At 44.2% G+C, this 20835-nt stretch overlaps 13 protein-coding genes across 13 annotated transcripts; 6 read left to right on the top strand and 7 right to left on the bottom strand. All coding sequences in view use genetic code 12, as the record gives it.

The window, feature by feature from the left end:
* Nucleotides 1-130: 130 nt before the first annotated feature.
* Nucleotides 131-775, top strand: CXQ85_001396 (peptide alpha-N-acetyltransferase complex A subunit; the record flags this gene model as incomplete). Its single annotated transcript, XM_025485110.1, has 1 exon — nucleotides 131-775. One exon carries the CDS (start codon nucleotides 131-133, stop codon nucleotides 773-775), a length of 645 nt encoding a protein of 214 aa, XP_025340041.1.
* A 94-nt stretch (nucleotides 776-869) lies between these two features.
* CXQ85_001395 (uncharacterized protein) lies at nucleotides 870-1640 on the bottom strand (the record flags this gene model as incomplete). The annotated part of the gene is made up of 1 exon (XM_025485109.1): nucleotides 870-1640. One exon carries the CDS (start codon nucleotides 1638-1640, stop codon nucleotides 870-872), a length of 771 nt encoding a protein of 256 aa, XP_025340040.1.
* A 1676-nt stretch (nucleotides 1641-3316) lies between these two features.
* On the top strand, nucleotides 3317-4852 carry CXQ85_001394 (uncharacterized protein; the record flags this gene model as incomplete). The annotated part of the gene is made up of 1 exon (XM_025485108.1): nucleotides 3317-4852. One exon carries the CDS (start codon nucleotides 3317-3319, stop codon nucleotides 4850-4852), a length of 1536 nt encoding a protein of 511 aa, XP_025340039.1.
* A 41-nt stretch (nucleotides 4853-4893) lies between these two features.
* On the bottom strand, nucleotides 4894-5523 carry CXQ85_001393 (uncharacterized protein; the record flags this gene model as incomplete). The annotated part of the gene is made up of 1 exon (XM_025485107.1): nucleotides 4894-5523. One exon carries the CDS (start codon nucleotides 5521-5523, stop codon nucleotides 4894-4896), a length of 630 nt encoding a protein of 209 aa, XP_025340038.1.
* A 607-nt stretch (nucleotides 5524-6130) lies between these two features.
* Nucleotides 6131-8619, top strand: CXQ85_001392 (uncharacterized protein; the record flags this gene model as incomplete). Its single annotated transcript, XM_025485106.1, has 2 exons — nucleotides 6131-8512; nucleotides 8536-8619. 2 exons carry the CDS (start codon nucleotides 6131-6133, stop codon nucleotides 8617-8619), a joined length of 2466 nt encoding a protein of 821 aa, XP_025340037.1.
* A 250-nt stretch (nucleotides 8620-8869) lies between these two features.
* On the bottom strand, nucleotides 8870-9850 carry SPT3 (transcriptional regulator; the record flags this gene model as incomplete). Its single annotated transcript, XM_025485105.1, has 1 exon — nucleotides 8870-9850. The coding sequence occupies one exon, from the start codon at nucleotides 9848-9850 to the stop codon at nucleotides 8870-8872; it is 981 nt and encodes a 326-aa protein (XP_025340036.1).
* An 822-nt stretch (nucleotides 9851-10672) lies between these two features.
* On the bottom strand, nucleotides 10673-11365 carry CXQ85_001390 (uncharacterized protein; the record flags this gene model as incomplete). The annotated part of the gene is made up of 1 exon (XM_025485104.1): nucleotides 10673-11365. The coding sequence occupies one exon, from the start codon at nucleotides 11363-11365 to the stop codon at nucleotides 10673-10675; it is 693 nt and encodes a 230-aa protein (XP_025340035.1).
* A 270-nt stretch (nucleotides 11366-11635) lies between these two features.
* Nucleotides 11636-11965, top strand: SDC1 (Sdc1p; the record flags this gene model as incomplete). The annotated part of the gene is made up of 1 exon (XM_025485103.1): nucleotides 11636-11965. One exon carries the CDS (start codon nucleotides 11636-11638, stop codon nucleotides 11963-11965), a length of 330 nt encoding a protein of 109 aa, XP_025340034.1.
* Nucleotides 11966-12461: 496 nt separating this feature from the next.
* On the top strand, nucleotides 12462-13988 carry CXQ85_001388 (uncharacterized protein; the record flags this gene model as incomplete). The annotated part of the gene is made up of 1 exon (XM_025485102.1): nucleotides 12462-13988. One exon carries the CDS (start codon nucleotides 12462-12464, stop codon nucleotides 13986-13988), a length of 1527 nt encoding a protein of 508 aa, XP_025340033.1.
* A 133-nt stretch (nucleotides 13989-14121) lies between these two features.
* Nucleotides 14122-15744, top strand: VPS17 (retromer subunit; the record flags this gene model as incomplete). The annotated part of the gene is made up of 1 exon (XM_025485101.1): nucleotides 14122-15744. The coding sequence occupies one exon, from the start codon at nucleotides 14122-14124 to the stop codon at nucleotides 15742-15744; it is 1623 nt and encodes a 540-aa protein (XP_025340032.1).
* A 57-nt stretch (nucleotides 15745-15801) lies between these two features.
* Nucleotides 15802-16494, bottom strand: SOD2 (superoxide dismutase; the record flags this gene model as incomplete). The annotated part of the gene is made up of 1 exon (XM_025485100.1): nucleotides 15802-16494. The coding sequence occupies one exon, from the start codon at nucleotides 16492-16494 to the stop codon at nucleotides 15802-15804; it is 693 nt and encodes a 230-aa protein (XP_025340031.1).
* Nucleotides 16495-17527: 1033 nt separating this feature from the next.
* Nucleotides 17528-18130, bottom strand: CXQ85_001385 (uncharacterized protein; the record flags this gene model as incomplete). Its single annotated transcript, XM_025485099.1, has 1 exon — nucleotides 17528-18130. The coding sequence occupies one exon, from the start codon at nucleotides 18128-18130 to the stop codon at nucleotides 17528-17530; it is 603 nt and encodes a 200-aa protein (XP_025340030.1).
* Nucleotides 18131-18291: 161 nt separating this feature from the next.
* On the bottom strand, nucleotides 18292-20406 carry CXQ85_001384 (tetratricopeptide repeat protein; the record flags this gene model as incomplete). Its single annotated transcript, XM_025485098.1, has 1 exon — nucleotides 18292-20406. The coding sequence occupies one exon, from the start codon at nucleotides 20404-20406 to the stop codon at nucleotides 18292-18294; it is 2115 nt and encodes a 704-aa protein (XP_025340029.1).
* Nucleotides 20407-20835: the final 429 nt, after the last annotated feature.

The raw sequence follows: 20835 nt of genomic DNA, 5'->3' as shown, positions 1-20835 counted from the left end.
ATAAAAGTACTCTTTTAGTGTTAAGAGAAAATCTGTTCCCATGGTGTAGTCAACCTATGGCAAATGCACGACTGAGACGACCTCAATTTTTCAGCAGTACTGAATCTCAGAACATCAACACTATTACAGCATGGGGATCAACATCAGAAGAGCCACAATCGAGGATGTCCAGGCAATGCAAAATGCCAACTTGCTCAACTTACCCGAGAACTACCAGTTGAAATACTACATGTACCATATATTGTCGTGGCCCCAGGCCAGTTTCGTCGCTACAACGCACGACACGATTGATACAGAAGAGGATGAAAATGGAGAAGTCCTTGCGGAAGAACCCGTGGAAGACATAGATTCCGAAGATCCAAAGGGTGATACTTCATACATCAGAAAGGGCGAGAAGATCGTGGGCTACGTCTTGGGAAAGATGGAGGACGACCCAGAAGCCGAAGATAAGACCCCACATGGACACATCACTTCCTTGGCGGTGATGAGAACATACAGAAGAATGGGATTGGCTGAGAAGTTGATGCGTCAATCTCTATACGCTATGTATGAGGTGTTCAAGGCTCAGTACGTTTCACTCCATGTCAGAAAGTCCAACAGAGCAGCATTGCATTTATATAGGGACTCCTTACTGTTTGAGATGACGAACATCGAGAAGTCTTATTACCAGGATGGCGAGGATGCCTATGCAATGAGAAAGGATTTGAAGCTAGAGGAGATGCTTCCGTATCACGGTTATGAAGAGCAGGATGACTTCACTCAGGATCTTATCTAAACTGGGGATACGATTATTGTAGAATTGAGGAATACAAAATCTAATATACAAGGATGCAAATGGAACGGGTTCCAGTGGTTATAGTGGGTGTTGCTTAATATCTCTCCTTCATTCTGGAAGCGACAGTACGCAAGTTTCCGTACACCTTACCTGGAGGTGAACCCAAAATGAGCGACACAACAGCTTCTCTAGCCATTCTAATGTGCGTGAAGCCGCCCAAGATATGGATTTTGGAGTCAGCCAAAACGATTCTTGTTCTTGTGGCATTCTCAATAGCGAACTTCGTCTTACCGTCTTTACCTGCAATACGGCCAATAGCTCTGGACAAATGGTCACCTGTCAAGGTTTTCACGTCCTTGATTTCGAAGGTCTCGATATATAGATCGTCCAATCTCAAAAGAGCGATGGCATCGTCCACATCAAAACCTAGAGTAAAAGCTTTGATGAAGTCAGCACCTTTTTGCAAAGCACCAACATCCTCGGTATGCTTGTTAGTCTTCAACTCAACAGTCTTGGTCTTAAGGTTCATTCTGACTTGTAGCTTTAAGTGTTCAACCAAAGGAGGGTAGATCTTCATCCATGTGTTCTTCAAAGGTGCCATTCTGTGTGGAGGAACTGGAACTTTTCTGCTCTCCAACTTCACCTTCATTCCACTCTTTCCAGCAGCAGCGAACTTTGGCTTTCCGCTTTCATCTAGCACAACTGATTCAGGCTGAGGCTCGTCTTCCTTCATGTCCTCATCTTCGACAGCTGGTTTTGGCTCCTCCTTAGGGATGTTATTGACATCAACTAAAAGCTCATTTTCAGTAGTTTCCTGTGGTTTAACAGTCTCTGGAAGCTTTTTAATGGCCGTTGGGGCAGTCATGCTTGGGTTTCTTCAACAGTAGTGAGCAGAAAAAAGTAAGTGATGAGATGAGTATGTACTGCACCGCGATGGATCCCCAGATAAGCAGAGTATTGAAACCAAGGTATTTTTTTTTTTTTTGTTGAATAGGTACTTCAGAGGATGAATCAATACTTTGATAGAAAAGTGGCAATGGTGAGGTATTTTTACTTTTTTAAAATATGAATTTTTGAAGTTTTGGTGAAAGTGGACCATCAAGTGTGGGTGGCCCATTGTTCTGGAAGTACAGCAATGAGGTAGTAGACGAGAGAGCCACAACTACCACTCTTTGAAGCCCACTTTCATCAAATTTTGGAAGGATTTGAAAGTGTTTGCTTTCTACCGGAAGTGCCACTCCTCTTTTGGTTTTGGGCATGTTCTTCCACTCTGAACATTGCAGTTAAGCCGTACGTTAAAAGAAATTTCATTTTTCGCAGCCATTCTGGTTTTGTGGTTATTAACTGGAAAGAACACCAGTGTGGTCCCAAACACACAAGCCTAAATCTTTGTGGCAGTTCTCCTCAAACATTCGTGTTTCGAGCTTGGTTTTGCAAGACGAGACAAGAAATAAGCAGTTCTGCTCTACTTCTCCTTTCCTGCCTTCTCTCAATAACCTTTTACTATTGGCTGTCAGCTTTTCAGAAGAGAGTCAACTTATTCTTTATTTTACCAGCAACACACATCACCCAAACTCCAAATACCCTTCAATCATTTATCTTTGTCTACATTGTCTACCTGGGACACAGCTGCTGTCGTCCTCTGGAATGCCTTTCGCAAAGTGGTACAGTAGTGAGCGGAATCGGACCTGGCGGCACGTTTCTGATTCTAGCCGTCAATTTTTCACTTTTAGCTGCACATCTTTTCGTTCATTTTGAAACGCTTTTCAATACTTACTTCCTTTACCTTCTCATAACTACTCTCCACATCACTCACAACCTCTCAACTTCATCGGATCATTGTCGTGACTCGTTGTTGCTTCCTCAGCAAATATACTCTAAGCGCTAATCTGACTTCGCAGCAATTGGCTGAAAAATGTACACTCGCTCACACGACACTTCCGTGACTGACTTTTGCCCACAACGGCCATCTAGCGACCACGTTCAGCTTGCCCGAAACGAAATAATTACAACTCGAGTTGGAGTTCCCCTCCTCCATCTAATTAATCGCCTCTTCGCCTTTTATATGTTTCGGCCTTTAAGACTTGCTCTGTACAAGCACGCGCGATATATCTGTAAGTCTTCCCCAGGATTTTCTTTTTTTTTTTCCTCTTTTCCTTCCTGTCTTAACCAGCATTCAACTGCAAAAAGAAGCAACGCCATACCGTTTCTTCTGATTTTTTTTGAAACATGTTCAAAGGTTTAGTGCCCGGGCTGGCCCGGTCCTTGCCCTCGCTAAGCGGCCTTCGCTTCGTGGGCCTTCGGCACCCCAAGCCACTTAACCAGCAAAGTTTCCAAACATTATGGCGTTCCCAAAGGCCGTTTTCTGGGAGTATAAGACGCCACAAAGACTTGGATCCTTTGAAGACAACAAAGTCTCAGCTCCTTGCAGACGCCTCCTCGAAGCTTTCCCGGTTTTGGATTCATGTTAAGTGGCCCTTGACGAGAAATAACCGTCCTTTTTCCATTGATGACTTTTCGGCTTTTGCGTCATGGCTTGTCATGGGCAATGTTTTGTGGGTTGTACTTGGTACTACGACCTTCGGCTTGGTTACCATGTATTCTATTCACACGTTTGATAGATTCTGGAACACCATCAGCGGCGATGACGAGAATGACGAGGATGTCGCTCCCCAGGCAAAGGACAAGAGTTTTCTTTCATATCTCGCTGGATCGATCTTGTCACAGGGGTTGGGAATGAGATTCATGTTCGAAAAGGGTAGCGTCTTGCCGGAACTTGCTGATGGTATGCTCAAGTTCAGGAACTTGAAGGTCGTTTCTACCGAAAAAGATGAGTCGCTCCGTTTTCTTGCAAAGATCCAAGAACTCAACATAACCTTGTCGTTTAAGAAATGGTACGATGGCAACGGTCTTATTGAAGATATGGAGGTGTTTGGAATGCATGCAAAGGTATACAAGAAGGATGAATCCTTCCCACAAATCGAATCTTCCAATTCATCTAACCAGCCAGACACCATCAGCTCATTCGCCATGTCTATGAGCAAGTACGACAGCAACAACATTCAAAATGACTTCCACGAACACAAGTTGGAAGAGCTTGAGAATATCAAATCCAATCAGGTGGCCTTTATGGCTCCCAATTACCAACTCGGCCATTTGAGACTACATGATTCGGTCGTTGAACTCCACGAAAATCAGGATACTACACCCTTCAAAGTGACCATCTTCAACTGTGATCTACCAAGACTTCGTGGGGATCGCTTGATTGTCGATTTCTTCAATGCAAATAATGTAACTGGAGCTGTGAACAACTCGATGTTCACTATCCACAAGCATCAGTCATTCACCGACGAGAATGTTGTCAGATTTAAGCTTGATAGTATTGATATGGAGTCGATTTCAAAGGCCAACCCACAGCTGAAGTTCAACTGGATTGTTAACGGTAAGGCTGAAATTCTCGCTGATATTCGTCTTCCAGAAATGGACAAAGTGAAAGACGACACTGGCTTCCTTCCCTCCGCTTCAACGTTTCAGCAACTCTGGAATGACCTCAAGACCGCAACTTCTGCACCACAAGAATCATCGGAAGGAGAACCAAACAACAATAGCCTTCTCAAAGGTGCAATCGCCGCCATTTATGAAACTTTTACGAAGAATAATGATATCGACGAGACAAGATCTCGCAATGATAGCGAGTATGTTATCGTCAATGTCAAGGTGAAATTTAAGAACCTCAAGGCAGCAATGCCTCTGCATTTACCGATGGCTTCCTCGACATCCCTTCCATTCATCACTCTTCAGAAACTCAGAGCATTAATCGGTTACATCAACAGCATGGAAAAGGAGAACGATTCTATTCTTATCAAGACAACAGTCATCGAGAAGCTCGTTGACTTGTATAATCTCGACAACATCACAAAGACTCGTATCTTCGATGCTATTGTCAGCGATATTTATGACGATTTGTTGAAGATGATCAAACAGGATGAAAATAGGATTCTCGAGGAGAAGGCCAGCACCTGGTCTCAAACTGTGGCCAGCCAGCTTTTGTTACTCGGACTCGGAGTCCTTGCATAACAAAACTTTTTTGCATTAATGTACATAGCATCTTTATTTAATTACGTCTCACGTTTCTTAAGTGGCGCTTGTAACTTCGTGTTCTTATCTCCCATGATTTCTTTTTCTAGGTCTTCTTTCAACGGCTTGGAACCTATCCCTAGTACAGCTCCTCGTTGTCTATGGCTGATAGCCTTATCTTCCTTCAAGTTGTCCTTACCGTCCCATCCCATTCCTCGTAGGAGGGCGGCACCGAACTGATCAACCGGCACTTCGTTGTAGTCGTTTTCAACAGGTTCTAGCTCTTCTGCATCTTCGCTAGCTATGACTAGACCTGAATCGGCGCCAAAAGTCTCGCCTTTCAATAGACTCAGTCGTGCCTCGTCTTCAACAGTATCATTAACGGCGTCTTTAGAACGAGTATCTTTCTTCCTTCGTAGAAGACCCGTTGTAAGCTTAGTAGGCTTGATGATTAGTTCTTTAGGTTGGTCCACGGCAGACTCGCCAGCCATCGCTCCCTTCTTCAGGAAGGCATCAATCGAGGTCTTTGTATTGCTCTCAGCATCCTCGTTCTCTCCTAGTAGATTCTTTCGGAGGGCATTGTTGCCGATTGTGGGCTTTTTAAGTTGTCTATTACCAGGCTTGCCAGGCTTTTGAACCTTTCCTTTGAGGTTTAGCAGAAACCCTCCCATAAAGAAGTCTAGTTGATATAGCGCCAGTGCAGGTCAGATGAGTTGGAGGTGATACAGCCGAACACAGAATGTACATGGGCGTGGACCAGGTTCCAAGGTATAGGAACGTAAATTTCATAGCTAAATCGGTACTAAAGATAGAAAATGATAGTTCTCTTTTCGAAAATGAATGAGCTTGCAAAGTTTAGGGCGCTATGGAATGAGATATACACCTAAATGAGCGTAAATTATCGAAGCTACTCAGATACTATAAGATATGTTAAGTCTTCATCAAAACTATAACATAACTGTTCAATAAAAAAGCCCTGGGAGAGTTATGTGGATGTTGTCTCTTTCGGGAACTCCAGGCTCTTAAACGCATTTTGCAACCGTTTCGCAGTAGCAAAACAGTAAAGACAATGAAGGTCTTAAAAGACACAGGAAAAAGAGTTTTAAACGCTTCCACTTTATTCAGCGGGTTTGTTAAGCAACATTTGCATAATTCACTATCTCTAATTTTCACCCTGCACTGCTTGTGTGATGGCTTTGACTCAACTGTTGCTCTGTGGAGTATACCAGTACGCGGTAGATCGGTTTCGCGTTCAACTATTTACTACTTTAACCAGCGATGATGCTGGGCCTGGAACAATATCTACAGCATCACCCAGACCCATTTGCTCCTCGAAATCCTTATGACGACTCAGATGAAGGCTACGATGACGCCTTTCCAAGTAGTGGTTTGCTTTCTGAAGATATCACAGACGTTGATGAAAAGCGGGACAATGAAGTGGAACGTCCTGAACAAGAGCAACAGGGGAAGCCTTTGAGCCTCTTACAGCTACTATCGGGGAAGCAGAATAGTAAGAAGAAGAAACAGAAAAAGCAAGAGGACTCTATGTCGTTTGATGAACCATATAAGGACGAATCAGAGACTGTCACACTCACTTCATCAGACATCCTGGAGCCTGAAGTAAAGGCGACGAAACCCGAAACCGTTGAGCAGCTTGAACAGCGAATGTACAATTCAAAAAAGTCAATGTCTGCCATGGATCTTTTAAAATCACGTCGGCAGGAGAAGAAAGTAGAGTCCATACCGCCTGAAGAATGCGTTGAAATCGTGTCAGACCGTGAATCTTCCGACAATGAACTTGTCCAGGTAGTTGAAAACAGAACGCCTGGTGTCAATGTTCGTGATATATTTTCAAATTTCGCACCCAAAAGAGTGAAGACGAAAGATGGGAATTGGAAACTAAACGTGAAGCTCAAGATAAGCCCTTCCAAATTGGCAGAAATCAAAAAGTACGACGATCCCTTGAGAACCAGAGGTAATATTGCGGGCGGGAACAGCATGTTCAACATGCTTATGCATAAAAAACCATCGAAAATGGTCACGCTACGACTACCTTCCGACTTCCTTGAATCCATTCAAAAGTCACTTAATCCTCTCTACACCAAGAGTTCTGGAACCAAGAATGGAAAAAGTGCCAGTAATGTATTTGCTCAAATGATGCAAAGCGCTAGCACTTCCGCATACCCTAAACTTACTCCGCTTCAAAAGGCAAAGGAGTTAGAGCCTCCATCGATAGAAAGAGGTCAAATGCATATCCGAGAGCAGGATGACTGTGCTACAGTATCAAATCCTCTAGAGTCTCTCGTTCCTAGATCAACACATACCCCGGATACATCGAAGCTAAACGAAAATTTCTTCACAACATTGGAATTAAACAGACAGTCAAATGAGCTCAAATGTAAACGAAGAACTACTATATCCACTGTTGACGACTTATGTGACTTCGTGGCTGATAGGGCACCCCTAGCATTTGAGGCAGAGCCTCATATCAGAATCTATAAAGATTTTATCCAGAACCAATCGCCTGATAGCAATCAACTCTGGCCTGACAAGTTTGCCCCTCGAAAAGCCGATCAATTACTCCTAGATCATAACATAAGGTATGCTCTACAGCGCTGGATAGAGAACGCGTTTGCAATCCTCAAAACGCAGTCGACCAAGACCCCAAGAAACATCAAGATTAAAGAACAGCAACAGAAACAACGTCAACGAAATACCATGCAAGGATTCATAGTTGATGATTTAGAGGAAGACTCCGAAGAGACAGAGGAAGATGTCTTTGTGCCAGTTCTCATCATCCAAGGGCTGTCAGGCTCGGGAAAATCTGCATCTGTCTATGCCGCAATGAATTCTATGGATGGTTATGTTTACGAGATCAATTCTGGCCTGAATCGTTCGAGGAGAGAACTATATGGGCCGCTTAAGGAGTTTTGTACCACTAATATCATTAACAAAAAGGACCAAGAAAAGAAGTTTCAAAGAGGCTTGGTATTCTTCGAGGATTGTGACGTTTTGTTTGAACAAGACAAGACATTCTGGGTAGCAGTCCAAGATGTCATAAACTTTTCCAAGCGGCCGATAGTCCTTTCTGTCCAAGATCCTTCTGTTATACCAAAATCTATATGGGAGCAGGCAGCGGAACAGAACGCAGTTCTCTCATTTGAAAATAATGACATATCAGCCTTTGAGCAATATATCTGGCTCTGTTGCTTTTCTCAGGGGTTTGATTTGACAGAACTGGTATTATCGTGGGTCTCCAAGCAAAATAATCTAGCGTCGTTCGATTTACGAGGTGCTCTTATGGCAAGTCAATGGATATGTGCTGCTGATGAAGACTTAAGCTCGGATGAAGTGCTCACTCTTGATTTCCTGACTAACAATACGAGACAGGGGAATGGACTGGATTCATTGAGTGCATTATCTGACAAATATGATCTTCTCTCTGCAGCGGATATAATCGAGAGTAACATGTGCTCGTTGAAACTTCAAGAGACTCGCCCGAATGAGCTTTTGGATCTCTACGTTGTTGACGACGGCGAAACACTCCATCCTTCCCCTGAACCTGAAGAATGCAACATTGGAAGCTTTATAAAGGAGATGGTAGATGGAAAGGAAGATCTATGGAGGAACGGAGTGACTTTCAACCAGATTCGGGAAACAGTTTTAGCTTTCATTGCATCCAGAACAAAGAAGATGCCGAAGATACTACAAGAGTACCAAAGTTTCCGAACTTCGACAAGAAGTCGCTCCTACGAATCATCTTTTGATCTGCCTATGCTTGATACACAAGGTTTACCGGATACATCAGTATGTTACAGTATGAACAAGCTGCCATTTATTTTAGACCTTGCAGCTTATGCCCGTCACTGGGCACGTTTCCAAATATCTCTCGACAACGTTGAAAGGGAAAGGAGAGAACGGGGTGAGGATATCAGTCTTCAAACTCATCTTGGCTGGCGAAGATTCCAAAGCGAAACACAAGCCGTTCTCAGTACCTTCCCTCTTAGCAACAGATGATCAGATCAATCTGGTTCTAGATTTTAGCATACCCCCACCAAATGAACGAACGGCTTTATGTTTAAAGTCTGTAGATTGAAGTCGGCGCCAGGCCTCTTCGATATGATATGGTTGTATGGGTTTGGCAAGCTCATCTGGCTTCTCGAACAAGTATTTCCGCTTTCTCTTGTTGATCTCCTTGTTGATGGCACCTGCTTTCAGTAGTGACTGCTGTATAAGTTTCTCTTCCGCCGTTTTAATGGCCATAGCCACTTCTGTGAGTGAACAAACGATCTCAAAGGTCAAAAATCCAAGGATATCAATGACATCATCATTTGGTCTCGACTCGCAAATCTGGGTTATCTGGGCCCACTCTCTAAATTTCTTAGTCTTTCTAAATGTGAAAGAAGCTTGACGACATTCAGACCAATGGACGTATTCTTCTTTTGTCATATTCTTTGTACGGTCATCTGCCATTTTCAATCTTTTCAAGGAGGCCATAGTAGCAGCCTTTTCCTCGTCGTCAACCTCCTCTGCCTCCTCCGCAGTTTCTAGATGTTGTTCACTGAACATGAACTGCACTTCCCAGGGCAATCTGATCTTTGACTTCTTGTAACGAGTTATCATTTTAGATTGGTCACTTGCTCCAGGAGCCGAGCCTGCTGCTGGTCCTGCTGCGTCTCCCTCAATAAGACCCTCAGCACCTCCGCCTTCTTGATCTTTTGTATTCTTTCTGACATCTTTCCACGAAAGGTATGTAATAAGACGATTAACCTTGGCCTTATCATGTCGTATAAGAAAGATCACATCTTCAGAAGTAATAGACCGTGTTCCTCTACTGGCTGCCGTCTTGGTAGCCTGAAGAAGGATCTCGATAACCTGTCCTCGAACAATGTCCTCAATTAGCGATGTTGTCTCGACAGGCAGGTCGTTGACCTCGCCAGAGACGAACATCATCTGCTGCACCTCGACTCTGTACCTGTACTTATCTGAGTTCGACATGAGTGTGAGTTGATGGTAGTTTACTTTTAGTATTATCGCGCACATATAGATACCAGTAGTTGAACCTGGAGGTGTAGATACGAACCAAAGTTGAAAAAGACAAAAAAAAAAAGATAAATCCAGAAGATTTCTTTAGAAAAAAAGTTGAAACCCAGATAACTTCCAAGAGATAAAAAGTCAAATATTAGTGGACAGTTGAGAAGCTATGATAGGACTGTCAAAGATAGAGTACTAACATAAGAGCGAGTACTTTGATGACATGGATACCACTTCTTCACCGTTTGACCACAACACTATCCTTGGTATAGAAGCTGGCAATAAAATCTTTTAGAGTCTGCAAGACAAGGCTTCAGTGAAGTTAAGGTAGACCATGCTAGGTCATAGCCCAGCCACACAATCTTCATATTCCAAAACAAACAAAATAGTAACAAGAAAAAGAGATTATGAAGAAATTGATTAGCTGTAAGCTGGAAATCACCGTCTATTAGCCTTTTTGATACGTCTGTGGGCCTTTGGTAAGCTGGTGAAGTGCCCTAGTACTGTTGGACCGGGTAACCGCTTCGCGAAGAGGTCTATATAAGTGGGAAAATTTCCAACTTTATTCCTCTACTCAACTGTTACAACATCGTTAAAATGTATGTTACCTACTTTTGCAGTATTATGATGACTCTGAGTGCATTTGGCTCGAGACTTTCTGTCGGTGTGGAAAAAACCAAGCTACCTTTTTACTTTTGGCTGATTTTTACTGCTTTACACTTATTAATGTTCACTACTAACATAAAGCATTACTTTGAATTGCCGTATACCCATATTATTATACTCTTATGCCACGATAAGAACAACAAGCAAGACGCAGAGGACGACCACCAACACTCCGATGCAACAGTTGCTGGCTGTCTCTCTGTTTTTCTCGATCACGTAGTTCACTCTCTTCAAACCTCTCTGAAGTTTGTTGCCCACTGTATCCATTTCCTGGTCTAGATCATCGAGCATGAAACCTTGCTCTTCAAGTTCTCCTCCCATGAGCTGAGCTTGTTGGTTAAGGTTACGCATGGTTTCGTGGATCAGGTCTAGCTGCAAGTCTTGATTTTCGATCTGTTCTTGTTGTTGGAACAGGTTGAACTCTCTGTCTATTCTTTGAGAATCGCTGAAGGGACTGTCCCTGTCATCATCCTGGCTTATTCGATTGGACATGGTGGTAACTTCCCTTTGCCGCTGAGGATTCCTGACCCTCTCGTTCCATTCGTTTTCAAGGCTTGCAATTTTCAGCTGCAATTGGCCAAGAATCTGCTTCCTTCCAACAATGTCAGAGGAGTTTAAATTAAACTGTGATGGGTTGGACTCTGATATTTGCACTGCTTGCTTCAAGTCCTCTAAGGTTTCGGCCAATTCTTGGTAGTTGTTCAGAAAATCTAGTTTAGCATCCTCAGTGATGTGAGTAACACGTTTAATAAAGTTGTCCAACGAATGGATCTGGGACCAACAGTCCTCCTCCACCTCTTTGAATGGATCCATGGAGAGAAAGTGCCTATCTATTGCGTCTCAATTTAGTATAAGTCTATCAATAGTAGGCCAAAAAAATCACGTGACGTTGTTTTCAAGATCAGAAAGTCCAACAAAAACTATTATAATGCTTATGAAATGCTAATCGAACCGACTTTATTTCGATTTCGCTTGCCTTATCACGGTTGTGTTTGGTGGTTTCGATTGTGCAGAGAATGAACCCGTATTACAAGACAGCAGAACGCACAACGCGAAAATGTGCAATTATCTACAACTTCACCAATGTCAGCCCCAGAAAGTTCGAATAATGGCCATGGTATTTCTGTCAATTCCATGCTTGCAGAGGAGCCCCCTGCTCAAGTGAAGCGTGAAGAATCGCCTCCAGCGAAAAAGCTCAAAACTGAAGACGCTACTCCCAAGCATAAAGAAGGTCCTATTCACGAGATCGTCGGTGGTTCTTCGGTCAGACAGTACTTGAACAAACACTTGACACAGCATCTACTAGAAGGACTCAAGCAGGTTAGTAAAGAAAAACCTGATGATCCTTTGAAAAGCCTTGGAAACTTCTTAATTCAACGCTCAGACGAGCTCAAAAAAGAAGAGACGCAATAGAGTACGAATTATGGGACGAAGGTCCTATGATGCCTATAATTGCCTATGATAATATCTTTAGCTACTCATCTGAAATTGTCCAGCTTGAAGGTATGTGTTACGGGTATTACCGAAGTTTTCAATGCCTTCAGATGGTATCAATTGTAAAAGGTTTCGAATACCGGCGACCATAGTGGTCTCCCTTGACAAATGAAATTCTTTTAATGGCCATTCTCTATGGAGATACATGAGGATTTGTTTTTCTCTACTGTTGCTGTTACAATGCTTTGATCAACGAGAACCGCTTCGCATATTATGAACACCTGCCCATCATCAAACCACCATTGGAATCAATAGAAAAGTGTAAAATATAAAGCAAAATTAATAATACTTCTCTTCTATCTATTTGTATTCAATCATGGCGTAAGATAGGATCCTACCCTGGTTAACGCCTGCACAGTCCACCCTAACAAACATCACCACGCAATCAGCGCCACTACCATACTTCTTCCCCAGCATGCCTGGAGACCCTACTTTACGTCCATATTACGACCACGATACGTTCAATGCGGGGTATCTGGTCATATTCAAGCCTGGTGTCGGGCTTATTGATACCACAACGAATAAACCAATCATCGCATCCTTAGGGCAGTCTTTAGGGAGTTCTTTAGCCGGGAAGGGTTTAGGGATCAATGGAACCAGAGCAAATGGTTCGTCCGCAATCATCAGCTCTGGAGGGGACAAGAACTATGTTTATGATTTAGAATTCCTGGAATATTTCGACTTCAGCAATCTCCTGGAGCTTCTCAAAAACCTTTTCTGGAACTTCTTCAGGAACTATTGTAAGGTTGTTGTCTCACAACCATTGGAGATTGTCAGATTAGTACTTCAAGTGGGTTACTTTGACTTCTCTCAAACGCCAAAACGGAAAGATCCTAAGAAGCATCGCCGGCTTGCGGCAAGTTTGGAAAGCTCCACTACTTCAACAACGTCCGAGTTGGATCAAGAATCCAGCTCCGACGGAGACGAAGAAATTGATTTCTTCCAACTGACTAGAGACGTTTCGAGCCCCAAGAAAAGCAATTCTTTGGCGAGCTCCAGAACGAGCTCGAAGAGCTCAAAGATCCAGCCTATAACTAGGCACACAGTGGACATAATGACTGCAATTGCTTCTAAGGACGGTCCATTTGCGTTGTTCAGAGGTGTTAACGCTTCTTTCATTCACCACACTCTTGCCCATACTATAGAAGCCTGGATTACTGGCTTCCTTTCGCCATTCCTCGGAATACCAGATCCCTTCTTCCTTGATCTTACACACCTGACAGAGCCTGCAAAGTCTCTCTGGCTTTCAGTTCTGGCATGTGTTCTAGCAGGCGTGGTATTGATGCCTCTTGATCTCATAAAAGTGCGTCTTATGCTTACTCAGTTTAAGAAGGTTGTGCCTACGAACTCTGAAGTATCTGACTCGTCAAGCTCAGCGGAGCCTGAGCAGGAAACTCACGATGGATCTATTAATACAAGATCTGTTAGGGAATCCATCAGAAACTATCCAATCAAGTACCTTTTGCATCCTCCACCAACGATCACGTTATTGACAGTGTTGCACCAATTTTCTACTACAGTCTTCAGAAAAGCTTCGCCATACATCTTGTTCATCCGCTATAACGTCGACGCTTACTCGGCTCCCAACTGGTACACTATGGCAAACTTAATCTTGCTGATTGCTGAGTTATTCATCAAACTACCGATGGAAAACTTGTTACGAAAGGAACAGGTAAGGTTCTTATTGAAGCCTAAGACTTTAGAAGAGGACAAGCATCGTGTTGTTACAATTGATAATCCAGATGAAGACCTCATTGTCAATTTCAACAGCTGGGATGCCGCTCATGCCAGTGAAACCAGCAAAAAGGCACTCTCTGTGTGGCAGAGGTTTAAGATTCTTGGTCTTTTCAATGGCTGGAGAGTGGGTGTGCTTAATGTCATTGGCTTTTGGGGCTATAATATACTTCGTTCGAGTGAGGTGTTGACAGAGGAGAAGTTGTAATGGCAATTGTATAATGTTTGTATGATAGAATATAATAGTAGCGAAACGTCGCCGGGCCGAAATCTGGGGCTCGCACAGGAGTGCGTGAACTTTATCTACAACAACCACTCGAATGGAATAGGATCCCACGACAATGGCAACTAGCATACCATACGATCCAGAAGACTTTGAAAATAATAATCCTTTTGCTGAGCCTGGGCAAGATTCTCCCACTGTCAACGTGGGGCTCATGACTGAGGATGTGGCTGAGCCTGAGGTAAGAGATCTGACCAGTGGTTTCTATGGACATCCTATCGAAGGCGAAGAAGAGGAACAGCAAGAGGAACAACAAAAAGTACAACAGGAAACCCAGCAATCCGAGGAAAGTGGCAATGGTAAGTTAGTGGAAGAAGATCTTAAAAAACTTCTTCCTGAACGTTTCACGAACAAGTATCTGATGAGAATCCACCTCCGTGAGATCGAAGAAAACAAGCCAAATAATCCAATTCTCAGGTTTGATGCATCCGTAAGAGGATTGCCCAAATTCAGGGAGAAGACTTATAAAGACATCAGACGGACGTATAATGAGGTCCATAAATTCAACGAGTACTTGATTGTATCTAACCTTGAGGTGTTCGTTCCGGTGATTCCAAGTCCGGTCACCTCCTATCCTGCTGGCGGGGAGGATGAGAGAAAGCAACAGTTGTACAACTGGCTGGAATGGTTTAGCAGAATCACGCGAAACCCTATTTTGGTGAGGGACGAGGAATTCGTCTATTTCATCGAAAGCGACTTTGGCTACTCTGTTATCAACTCAAACCGAAAGCACCTGGTTGCTAGCGGGCTCGTGAGAAAGACTATGAAACAATTGCCCACTCCTTATGACCCTTATCAGGAACTAGCTACTTTCCGTCCAGTAGTCAAGTCTGCTTATTTGTTATGCCAGCGATTGAACAAAACCATGGATAAGAACCATAAGCAGGAGCGCCAACTTCTGACAAATATCAGCGAACTAGGCACTAAGCTTAGAGGTCTTTCTCAATTTGAAACTGTGCATCCTGGAATGCGTAACTTGTGGGAAAAACTCTCTAAAGTAACTCAATTTCAAGCCGACTTGTTACTTATCAAGCTGATAAGTGACATGGGATCTCTTGGAGATGGCGCTAGGACAATGAGTGCTGACTTTTTCGAAATCAAGGAGGCTCTAACTAACCGTTATCTCATTATGAGAGAGCTAATACAGGCTGAAGCACACACTAAAGCCAAGCATGTACAAGCTACTAAAATCAAAAGCAAGGCATCATTGGATCCTATCAGAGCCGAAGAGGCCATTCGCACGCTTGAGTTCGCTCAAAAGTCAGAAGAAAGCCTCCACATGCAAGTGAAGAGAATATCCGGTGAAATGATGTTTGAGAGGAAAGAAGTGGTAGACTTTACGGAGAAGAAGATGAAGACCCTCCTAAAACAATTCACGCTTAATAGGGTGGAACAACACCGTAAGCTCTTGAATCATTTTGAGAAGATCAGACTTGATGTGAGAATAATTGACGAGAACGGAGGTTTGTCTCGGTTGAACCGAGAACACCTAAGTCAAATGAAGCATAACCTAGCACAGTCGCAGGGTGCCAATGGTGATCTATGGAGCTCACGTAAGTTCCGAAGTCTTACTCAGCAGCAAGCGGAAAAAGAAGAAGGGCTCAAAAATAAGGCTGATATTGATCCTAGCTCGATTGATGCCAAGAAAGCAGCGTCTATGCTCGGGACGTCTACATTTTAGATAGCAATTGCATAAATATTCATTGCAGTGATACATAGGTGACCTTCAGGTAACCGTTTAGTTAACAACGTATCTCTTCTCGGCCTCCTTCCAGTTGACAACGTTCCAGATAGCCTTGAAGTAGTCAGCCTTGACGTTCTGGTACTGCAAGTAGTAAGCGTGCTCCCAAGCGTCAATGGCAACCAATGGCACCAATGAACCAGTGACAGTGTCCTGGTTAGCAGTGGTGACAACGTCCAACAGACCACCGTTCTCCTTGTTCTTGACAAGGAAGGCCCAACCGGAACCCTGGATACCAGCCAACTTGGTGTTGGTGATGTTCTGCAAGTTCTCAAGAGTACCGTATTGCTCCTTGATTTTCTTGGCAAGCTCAGAGTCCTCAGATGGAGGCTCACCACCACCCTGGCTCTTTGGAGCCAAGTTCTTCCAGAACAAGCAGTGGTTAGTGTAACCACCACCGTGGAAGTTGATGAGCTTTTGCAACTCAATGGTCTTCTTCACCTCACCCTTCTGCTTGGCCTCGGCGAATTGCTCAATGGCAGTGTTGTAGCCGGTGACGTAAGTCTGGTGGTGCTTGGTGTAGTGGATCTCGTTAATCTGACCGGAGATGTATGGCTCCAAGGCGTCGAACTCGTAGTCCAAGTCTGGAAGAGAGACCTTGTGTCTGACGGCACCAATTGCGGAAGCAGCAGCGCCAGAAGCGGCGGCACCGACACGGGAACTGTTAGCTTTGATAGGGGCGGTAAACATTGAGTAATTGATTGAGTTAGTTTAACTTTGGAAAACTAGCAATGGACCACGGGGAACCGGGATAGCGCCCATATATATATGGCTCCGACCTGCCAGTGTGCAGGTCGCAACTCCTCATAGTGGGGCCCACACTTTGGATTTTCTATTGGTCGGTTAACACATGAAGGGCTCGTGAGCAATTAAATGATTACTAACATCTGACAGTTCCCCAGTACTTGGTCGGAACCGTGCTTGTCCCAATTCCACCGATCGTTTGGTGTTTCACTAGGATCATTGCGCAGGGTCGTACAGGAGACAGACTGCTTACCAACTGCGGTTGTTCTGGTTCATGGGGACCGGTTACAAAGTATGGCGTTAGACAATGTAGTGTGGTAGAGTCAATTGGCCCACAAGAGAAAAGTTTAATAGAAGTAGTACATCTAATAATTTAAAGCGGATGATCTTTTTTTCACAATTATTATCAATCATTTACCCTTTTAACTAAAAAATGCTGTACCGTATTCCTCTTCTTCGAACGTCGGCTCCGAGCAATAGCCGCAGTTCTGTGGAGGCAGAAATGTGGCCGGGGCCACAGAGGTGCGAGAAATAACGCTTTAGCCATCAGGCGTTTCCTAATTTTTGCTGTTCTGGGACCATAAGCTGCGAAATGCAATTACGAGTCATCCTGGCCTTTGGATTTCTGGTGAAGCTGCAATGAATCCAATTTTTCATTGTTTAATTTTGGTCTGTGGGGTTGGCCTCGATTGCTAACGCTACATGTACACTATAAACTTGGAGCGCCCACGAGTTCCAGTGCATTTCATTATTCATTCATATGGTTGCAAATCCCACCCCTGTTTTTTCGTGGGCGCTATACCTGTAGATGCTACATTGCTGGAACTAGGTGGTATGGTGCCACCAACTATGCCTCTTGGCTCGTTCTATACGGCGTAATGTTGCTATGTAAGTCTGTAAACCAATACAATGTGATTACTAAAAAGAAGATCCTGCTTCGGCCTCGTGTGGCTGTGTGTGGTGTGGAAGCTTCGGTACGCTAGTTTCTCAACGCACGTAATCTCTCTGCTAGCTTATCCTCCTTTTCTTCAGTGATATTTGCCACTGGGGGGCTTTGGATGTCAACCTTCGTCTCGTTGAGTCCCTGCTTCATCTCAATGCCGGCCTCATCTGCAATCTGGCTCATCAACTCATCTACTTCCTCTTGTGGGGTGGTCAAGGCATTAACGTTGTTAGTAGCCGACTCGTAGTAGTTAGTAGATGCATCTAAATCTTCAAATTGGTTTTCGAATTTGTCCATGACAAGAGAAATTCTCTCCAAGTTCATTGTCTGAAGTGCTTTATCCATGCCTTTTATGACCAGCGCCATGTTACCCGTCACTGACCGCATAGTCACCGCCGTTTGCACTCGTGAGGCAACAGCATCAATCCTGGATGCTAGCCGTAAGAGATTTACCCTTTCGTTGGCTTTTCTGATGGCGTTCTGGGCGTAAAGCTGGGCGATGTCGCTGTTCCCTTGCATCATTGCCTTCTTGGTCTTTGCCTTCTCGGAAAGTTCTTCCTTCGCAGCTTTGGAAGCCTGTCGGTTCAACAGCTTCGCCGTAAATTTTAGTTGAAAGAGTGATTGCTCGAGTCCTGCCATGGTCGTCTAATCTGTGCTATATGCTGAGGTCTGAGTAGTGGGAGTAGTATCTACATGGTGACTTTCCTTATCTCAGCACATCAACTGCAGGAACAGCCACATTTGGGATCCTTACAATACGAACCTGGCGGGAAGGTAATTATAAAATTTTAAATAATTAGCTAATCAAGATCAGCAGCATCAGGCATGCTTTGGTCGTCACGTTCGCTTTGCTGAGATTGGGTCCGGTTGGGCGTGCTTTCGCTACCCTGACTACTCAGGCGCTGGCTGGCCTGTGTCTCGCGAACCCGGCGGACGATTTCTCTCACAACGTCTGGTTGATCACCTTGGGCTCCGTTTCCACCTCTCAGTTCGAAATGGCGCATAAGGTTGTTGAATACCGGCTGGTAATCACCAGCGAGCATGTGGTTGAGAGATTCTGTCAAATCCCACATTGGACTGCTCTCTCTTCCTGAACCATTTGCGTTATTAGTAGTCTCTGTTCTACCATTTGGAGCCGTTTCACTTTCGTTGGCATTGTTGCTGGATGTTCCTTCATCAGTAGCCCTATTATTATTCTCTGTAGTGGTGTTTGTTGGTCCGGAGGTATCAGTGGTTGGTCCTCCATGAGGCACAGGGCCACCCACGGTTTCGACGTGGATTTCGAAATTCGGTGGGGGATTAGAGCCCTCTCCGTTTCTTGGGGCATCGTTAGGGAAATAGTTCAGAGTTTGTGCTTGCATCATGTCCCCGAAAATGTCACCCAACTGGTTCATCAAGCCCCTGATTGAAGTATCGGTCTGTGGTGTTTCCCCATTCGTGGCTGTTTCGCCTTCATCATTTGCTGTCGTATCACCCGTCGTTTCATTTTGATTGGCGCCATTCGTATTTCCTTCACGACGACGAGGTTGAGCTAAATTGGGCATTCCAGGCATACCCGTGAGAGGGATAGCGACAGTCGAAGCTTCCATCAGACTGCCTGCCAATATATCCAGAGCGACTTCGGGGGTCAAGATGGATGGACGATGCTGATTTGCTCTTACCGCAGTAGACCTGACCTGATCGAAGTTCTCATCATAAACATAATTGAACAAGTGCTGCTCCTCAGGGTCTGCAACCCGTTGCAATTCAGTCAATGTCTTCTTTATCTCTGTCATATAAAACTTGAGATCATTTGAAGACACTCTTTGCTGCTTAGCTCTCTTCTCGGTTAAGATTATGGCCTGAACAAGTTTATGTACAAATTGAGGGAAAGCAGACTTGGCCATGGCATCCTTGTATTCCTCCTTTTGTTGAAAGTCGAGCGTAGTGGATGGAGGATCTATGTTTCCAGCCAATGCATCAAGAGCATTTTTGTAACCACGTAAGGCGTGAAGAGTACGGCCCATATACAATTCACAGTAACCCAATTGGGCGTAAGCAGGCACGAATGTTCTGTCTCTCAGAATGGCCAACTTAAGATCCTGGATTGCTTCTGGGTAACAGTTAAGTCCAATAAATGCAATTGCTCGATTCGTATGGAGCTGGGCTAGGTTGTTAGCAGTGAAAATTGAACATGAGTCAATTGCAGTCGTGTAGACCTTGATTGCCTGGGGATATGAAAGGTTGGTCATGAGATTATTTCCGAGCTCACGAAGTTGAAGAATGTATTTCTTCTGAGCACGCTGCCTGTCCTCGGAGGCGCCAGCAGCATCAAGGTGTGATTTGAGAACAGCTTGGAATGTGGATAACCAGCTGGAGTATGAACAGCCGACTGCGTTGCGTTTAAGTTCACTCCCGACAGCCTGGATCTTCACTTGCTCGTTTCCAATAGGTGAGTTGGCCTTAAAAGCCCAATCTATTAGGCTTTCAAGATGATCAGCCATTACGCCAGATAGAGCAGCAAACTTGCCTTCAGCCAGGGTCTCTCCCAGGGCAATGGAAGCAGCAGTACTGCCAATAATATGCAAAGTCTTACGGAGTTCTTCCTCCCTTTCCTTCTCGACAGGTTCGGCATCGACCCTTTCGTTGACCAGTTCAATGTAACGTAACGTGACACTTGGTGGAAGAAGCAAATCGGTCAAATACTTCGATACTGGAGCAAATGGGGGATCGTGATGCTCCATACCGGAGTTTATGGCCGTTGCAGTATCAGCAAACCTTGTCACAGCCGCTAAATCTTCTTTCATTCGGGCCAGATTCTCACGATCTATAGATGTTGAAGGAGAGCTGAAGCTCGTAGAATATAGCGCCAAGTGTTCCTTGAGTACTTCACGGGTGGCATAACGCCATAAATTTTCGTCAGAAAAGCCCAACATTGTGGCGATCAATTGGGTACTGTGATCAATAAATAGATGATGGTGCGTGGGTGTTCCAGGTTACTGAGTGAAGAAGATACGCCAAACTTAGTGCGACAGTCCCCCACCTTTGCTGAACATCATCGAAATCCATCCCTCGTATTTCGCACCACACGTACATTGACGTTGCTCAGCTTCTGGTGGATGGCGGTGCATTTGTCTGTTTTCAGTGACTGTTGAAGTGGCATGTTACGGAAATAACCCGCTGAAGTTACAGATGACTACGGTTTCTGAAGAGAGAATGAGGAACCAGACTCGTCGATAATTTAACTATATAGAAGTAGCCAACGATGGACTCTCAGATTTATGTGAGGGGCTCATTGAAGTACCAATCTATCTATGTAGAACTAGCATATATTGCACGAGGAAAGTGTCTAATCCAATAATCAA

This window comes from Candidozyma haemuli (assembly GCF_002926055.2).
Source record: "Candidozyma haemuli strain B11899 chromosome Unknown B_2014730914, whole genome shotgun sequence".
Lineage (NCBI taxonomy): Eukaryota > Fungi > Ascomycota > Pichiomycetes > Serinales > Metschnikowiaceae > Candidozyma > Candidozyma haemuli.
The sequence above is the reverse complement of the archived record's forward strand: the minus strand, read 5'-3'. Positions and strand labels throughout refer to the sequence as shown.